The sequence below is a fragment of the Aulonocara sp. 'chitande type north' Nkhata Bay genome, linkage group LG15 (assembly GCF_057382095.1).
Source record: "Aulonocara sp. 'chitande type north' Nkhata Bay isolate Kocher_YH1m ecotype deep benthic linkage group LG15, A_spYH_male_GT1.1, whole genome shotgun sequence".
Classification (NCBI taxonomy): Eukaryota; Metazoa; Chordata; class Actinopteri; order Cichliformes; family Cichlidae; genus Aulonocara; species Aulonocara sp. 'chitande type north' Nkhata Bay.
Window position 1 is genome coordinate 27,340,887 of NC_141358.1, and position 6,778 is coordinate 27,347,664.

At 46.0% G+C, this 6,778-nt stretch overlaps 1 protein-coding gene across 1 annotated transcript in view; it reads right to left on the minus strand.

The window, feature by feature from the left end:
• LOC147313264 (kinesin-like protein KIF26A) overlaps window positions 1–6,008 on the minus strand; it is a 72,208-nt gene extending 66,200 nt beyond the window's left edge. The window contains exons 1-2 of the mRNA XM_086265310.1: window positions 5,856–6,008; window positions 4,374–4,637 (exon numbers count right to left, since the gene is read on the minus strand). Coding sequence (XP_086121436.1) covers window positions 4,374–4,637; window positions 5,856–5,915 — 324 coding nt within the window. The 5' untranslated portion in view covers window positions 5,916–6,008. The remainder of the gene's footprint in view (window positions 1–4,373; window positions 4,638–5,855) is intronic.
• Between the last annotated feature and the right edge of the window lie 770 nt (window positions 6,009–6,778).

Here is a 6,778-nt window from a genome sequence, read left to right on the forward strand (position 1 = left end):
TTTGGATTGATCTGCCCACCACTAATCAGCAGTGCTAAAAACAGTTTGTCTTTATTACAGTCAGATTTTGCACTTGTCTGATTCATTAGAATTTCATTTTTATTTGTTACATTTTTATTTTGTTGCAAGTTAATGAAATTCAAATGCTTATCAACAAACATGAATTTGTCTGAATTTGTTTGAAAAAACACACACAGAGACACACACACATTGATCTGTTAATTAAGAGTAGCTGGCAAATTAATCAGAGACTGCGACACATGACTGAGTTCATCACCAAGAGAAATGAAAACGGACAGTGAGTGAAATAATATGGGGGCGTGGCCACACAGAGGGCGCCGTGGATCAGTGTTCACACAGAATGTTTTCAGGATTTAAGGATGAGCTGAAACGATCCTGAAACTGAAGCCAGAGAAGTTTCAGGAGCTAGAAACATGTAAACATAGAAACATGTGAAAATAGAAATGTAAACACAGTCTCCCAATGTCTCCCATTCCCTGATTGCTCCTGTGTGTATATAAACCCTGTGTTTTATTCTGCTTCTTACTGGTCATCTTGTGTTCCTCCCAGTATGTTTTCCTGTGAGTTATGGTTTCAGATTTGTTGGTTAGATTGTCCCCGTTTAGGTTTGTTCTTAGTTTCCGTCTGTCCCATCTCTGCTCTGTCTGTATTATCACCTCATGTAAATAAAGCCCACTCTTTGCATCATTAGTGCCTGCGATTGGGTCCTTTCCCCTTCAACCCTACACGACTGCCACCGCAGCTGTGACAGAAACATGTGACCATAGAAACACATTAAAATGGAAACGCGTGACCATAGAAACAAGTGAACACAGAAATATGTGAAAATAGGCACACGTGACCATAGAAACGTTGAAATAGAGCCACATGAACACAGAAACATGTAAAAATATAAACATGTGACCAAAGAAACGTGAATACGGGAACACAGAAACACGTGACCATAGAAACGTGTAAAAAGAAACATAGGACCACAGAAACGGGAAACGGGAAAATAGAAACACGTCACTATAGAAGCAGAGTTTTATTCTCTCCCGCTCTGCTCTTCTCACCACAGGAAATAAAGTTGAGTAAAGCCTTTAACTCGTAAGACCTGATCTCTTTAATGGCATGCATTTTTAATTTCTCTTTGCTATTTGGGCTGATTGGGACCTGATTAATTTAAAAACAAAGAATTATCTTTTGGATGTAGGAGATGTTCCTTCCCTGCTAACCTCAACTAAACCTCTGACAGGATGTTCGCAGGGCTACGATGTGACTGTGTATGAATGGATAAGAATGTAAATTTGTGCATCTCCAGTCTTTTCCAAAAGTAGAAAAGGAGAAACCTCAGCTGCTCTGAAGCTGTGAAATCTGTCTGTTCGTTCACAGCCTCAAAGAAGAACCTTAGATGTTTGATTGAAGGTCACATATGTTGCATGTTTTCTGTGAGGGTGAAGATGTTCCTGTTACAGCTGGTGGGGTGAAGGATGGAGTCGATGAGCGGGTCCTGCAGAGAGCATCATCATGGTAAATGGGCTGGTTCTTATATAGCACTACTCTACTCTTTCTGAGCACTCAAAGCGCTGTACACAACTTGTACATTCACCCATTCACACAAGCTTCTAAGTAACATTCACACACAAATTCATACTCCGATGGATGCATCGGAGACCAATTTGGGGTTAGTCAAGGATAACATGCCAAGGACATTTGGCATGCAGACTGGGGAAGCCAGGGGTCGAACCACCAACCTTCCGATCAGTAGATGACCCGCTCTACCACCTGAGCTACAACCACCCCATCAGTCTCAGTCCGTGCCGGCCTGCATTAGCAGCTCAGCGTGGACTCCATTTGTTGTCTCTAACAGATCTGGGGCTTCCCTCTCAGGAGGTGGAGCTTCATCTGCCCTCCATCACACAGTCATTTATCTCAGCAGGCCTCCTCGGGGTCTCAGACTCTGAAAGAAATGCTCTTGTAGTCCGCATTTCAGAGCATTATGTTTCAGTGTCTGTGTCCCTGCAGTCAGACAGCAGGGTGGAGCTTTCACTGACTCTGATGCTTATTTGGAGCTCCTCAGGCTGAGGATCAAACTTTGAGAAGACGCTCAGACTCCACATCAGAGCTGCCAGCTGCTTTTATGTGCAACACACAAACAGCCTAGATGTTTCTCTTTAAGCCATTCTTTCATGCTCTGAAAATGATGTGCAGCAGTGCCCCCCGGTGTGTGCATACAGGAGTCCACAGTGTGTTTGCCTATGAAACCAGCTGTTAATTAATCAAACCTATAACCTGAATCATAGAAATTATTATCAGCTTGTACGCTCTGAGCATCAAAAACAGAACACTATGCGGAGAATCAATTAAGTAAACTGGGTTTATATATTTAATGATGGAAGAACTTCATTAAATTACTATCCTGCTCACATGACCCATTTGAAAGCATTAAATTGGGTTTTTAAAGTCTGAAGACCCGAGCTCAGAGTTTATTCTCCTCAAAACCTGCAAAATCCCCATCACCATCATGAAGTGAGATATGTGCTGTGGTGATGATCAGGATAATATTGGGCCTGAATGCACAGGCAGAAGTGACGCTCAGCACTTCCTGTCAGGCTCTTGAGGTCAGGCTTATAAAGCTGCTGCTGACACAGCACATCCTCAGGGCTTTTACTGGAGCGAGACCTTTAGCAGTAGCGCATACCATAATCAAACAGGATTCAGGATTAAAGCAAATGTGAAAACTTGTAGAAATTTAGTTCTAGCGCAGATTTACGTGAAATCAGAGAAGAAACTGATGAAATTGTTTTTGCTTGCTCCAAATAAAATACCCATCACCATGCACGAGCTAAATCAGTCTGACACCAGGAGACGTTTCCGGGTCCAAACAGACAAACCAGTCAGATCCTTTTAGCTCTCACACAATGATCAGTTTATTCTAAATATCAGAGATGTTTGGCGGGCTGGTGAAATCAGGGCAGATGATGACGTACTGCTAACTAATGAGCTCTGGATAGGCTAACAGGAAGACATTAACAGGAATATAGAGGTTAAGGGTTAAATTGTTCACATTGAGGGTCCCTGATGGGCAGGAAGAAGACACAAACGATGCACCGAAGTCCAGCAGAGAGTATGTCTGAGGCGATCCATCCGCAGCACAAGGTCAGCCATAAGTCTGCTGCTGATCCTCATGTCCACACTGAGAAGGATTCTTCGTCTATTTAGTGATCGGGACACCATGAGTCCCACGGCTGCAGTTACATTGTACTTCCTTTAAACTTGGAGCTAGAACGACCGCAGATGCGTTTCTGTTCAATGAAAGAGACAAAGAGACGAGAGGCTTGTCCAGCGCTGGAGATGCTCGGACCGGAAACACTTTAATCCGTCGGACTGTCAGTGAACAAGGCTGTTCTAATTCAGCTAACACAAACTGGCGGTCAGTGCTCATTTTAAGGATTTCAGTATTTACAAGTAATAATTTACAATTTTTCCTTCCATACATGATCTAAATACTTCCTGCATACCAGGATAAAATTATTTTCTCTGGATCTAATATATACTTAAAATACACATAACAACGAGATGGAGGGGAAAAAAGAGATTAAAGAGGCGAGTGAAGGAACACAAGTAATTCAGACTTTGTGATGTTATTGTGTTCAGCAGAGCGAGCAGCGACTCGGTGACCAGAGAGATCATCAGAATAATCACAGCTACCCGCTCTGCAGAGCGAGCGAGAGCGAAGAGCAAAGCTTGCTTGGCCCAACGGAGACGTGAGCCACTCTGATGTTCATGCATTGATATAAAAAAAAGCCTGACAAAGGAGTTCAGTGTCAAACATTCACCAGGACAGGAAGTGGACCTCCAAATCTCCCAATCAAAGTTCATAGCAAATACAGAAACATGAACTCCATCAAACTACATGAGCAAAGGAAACGATGAGAAGTCTGAGTGGACGGCGTTATCAGAGACCGCAGGCCTGCCTGCATCGACATACACTCAAATTCTGACAACAAACTGAAAACAACTACAGAACAGGTGAGTGCAGTGGTCACACACGGGTTAGAGTCCCTGTGAATCTTGGAGCCTGGAGCCAGCCTCCTTTTAATGGGAACGTTTTTCTAAACATCAATAAAACCACAAACTGTAGCGTGTGGAACATACAGGATGTATATGACGTATCTGTGAGTGCCACAGAGCTTAACGTTTATTCATGGGAGCCTGTGGTCACGCCTCAAAGGCGGCTGTGGCTCGGCAGGCGCTGTTATTCGCCCTCGCCACAGGCCTAAAGAGACATTCAGAAACTACATCAGTGATGTCCTTGCACTGGTGCCGGGTTTCGTGTTTCCGAGACACGTGTGTGCATATGTGTTTCTGACCTTCAGCGCTGCGGTGTCGGCCAGAGCAGCAGCCTGTCGGTTCAGCTGGGACGCCATGATGTGGCAGCGCTGGCACAGTCTCTGTAGCTCCTCCTCCTCAGGCTCGCCATAGCGGCTCAGCTCGCCAGCCGACAGCGAGCCTTCGGGATTGGGCCGAGATGCGCAGCTCCTCCTCAACTCCTCCTCTTCGTCCTCTCCTGCAGAATGAAGGCGTTTCCTGCAACAGGTGGAGCCCAAAGGAAGAGGCGTGTCCCCCTCCACCACCTGCATACAGGTGTGCATATATACATTTAATGTGGAGTGTGTAGAACAGGGCATGCATTCAGAGACACAGAAGTATAAGGGCATAAATACTGAGCACATGTGAAAGAAAGGGAGCAATAGACTGTTGATCACTCATACCAGTAGAAACCGTCTCTACTTTCAGCTCTAACTTTTGTCTTGTCTGTTGGTCTCGGGTTTTCTAATTTCAATAGAAAATGTCTTTAATCCAAACTGACCAGGTAAGCTGTGCGTGAACAGCGTTCCACTGAGAACCCAGGAGTGTGGATACCTGAAGAACAGATGGAACCAAACCCTCGGCGTGCTCGAGTCATGTGGCATCCTCTGTTGAAACGAGTCGGGTTTTGGTCAGAGTAAAATGGATTGTTGTGATTGGTCAGGAGTCGGCTACAGCAGCACATATTTATTCTGTTGTTTATCAAAATATTTATTTTGATAATTAATTAAAACAAAAACAGGGCAATCAGGTTGTTTTCATCAAGCCAATCAGAGCGAGACATGAAAGCTGCATGAAAGTACAGCAAAGCAAGTTTGACACATTTATACGTGAACTATACCATCCAGTCACTTCCGCTTATCCTTTTCAGGGTCACGGGGGGTGCTGGAGCCTATCCCAGCTGTCATAGGGCGAGAGGCAGGGTACACCCTGGACAGGTCGCCAGTCTGTCGCAGGGCCAACACACAGGGACAGACAACCATTCGCCCTCACATTCACTCACACATAGTGACAATTTGGATTATCCAATTAACATATCCCCACAAGCTGCATGTCTTTGGACGGTGGGAGGAAGCCGGAGTACCCGGAGGGAACCCACGCAAACACGGGGAGAACATGCAAACTCCACACAGAAAGACCCCGGCCTGATGGTGGAATTGAACTCAGGACCTTCTTGCTGTGCGGCAACAGTGCTAACCACCGTGCCATCGTGCTGCCGTGTGAAATATACGTCGCCATAACCAGAACGCCATTTTAACCCTACGCAGTAACCTGATGTGCACCGTGGGAGAAAAGCAACTCCACACCGACATGTACCGAAAAGACTTGAGGATCAGTTCGGACTGAAGTTAGTCTGAATCAAGCTTTAGAAATGATGCCAAGCACATTCAACAGTGAGCTCAGCGTAGACCTAGGACAGATGTTTGTGCTCATCTGTCTCACGTGTAGCAGGATCAGAGTGGTTTGCATTGTGTGATACTCACCGTATATCTCCTGTAGTCCGGCCCGCGTCCCCGAGCCATGTTCCAGTACTGTGAGTACATCTCTGCTTAACCAGTGCTCAGTTATGAACTCTCTGGCTTGATTTTCCTTCAGCGTCCGAGGAAATCTGTGCTTCCACTGCAGAATAAAGGGACGCTGGGTGTGCACGGGCTGTGGGTGGAGAATGATGTTGCTGAAGCGTGAACCTTCACACAGTGGGACAGGACAGGCTCTGACACGGGCTTACATAACGGCTCATCAGCACACTTCAGCTACATAATGCTGATGGTGCTCTAACACCACCCACAGGAGTTTAAAGTGGGGTGGAGGTCAGTGAGCGAGGAGCCGGTCCTGAGGTCTTTACACCAGGTCCAGGATTAACACCTCTGTCTCGACTCTGCAGGTGGGAATGCCTTCAGGTTCTTGTTCCTGGGTGGTGGGGGTGGGAGGAGCTGGAGACGACAGACAGGTTGGTGTAGCTGCTGTGAAGCTGTCACTGACTGAAAGCTGGTGGGGGTGAATGTAAGTGGCGGTGAGCCTCCTTTGAAGGGTGCTGGTGCTCAGGTTTGACTCACTGAGAAGGAGAACCACTGTGCCTCCTCACAGCACGGACACAGGCCTGCAGGTGGAGGCAGAGTCAGAACTTCCTGCTGTGGAAACTAGAATCATCATTATTATTTTGACCTTTGCCTCCATAATCTTCAGGTAATCAGTATTTGTACTGGAATATGACCTGAGTCAGACCCAAGCGAGGCCTCAGAGCATCTGCTAAGTGTTCCAGGTTCCAGGTTTAACCTCGGGGGGGGGGGGGGGGGGGGGGGGGGGCTTTTATTTAAGCTGTAGCGTTTATTAAAGTGTTCATTCTGTAGTCTGAAGCTGAACCTCAGTGGCTCTTTTTAATTGCTTAGATTAGTGAAATGAATTA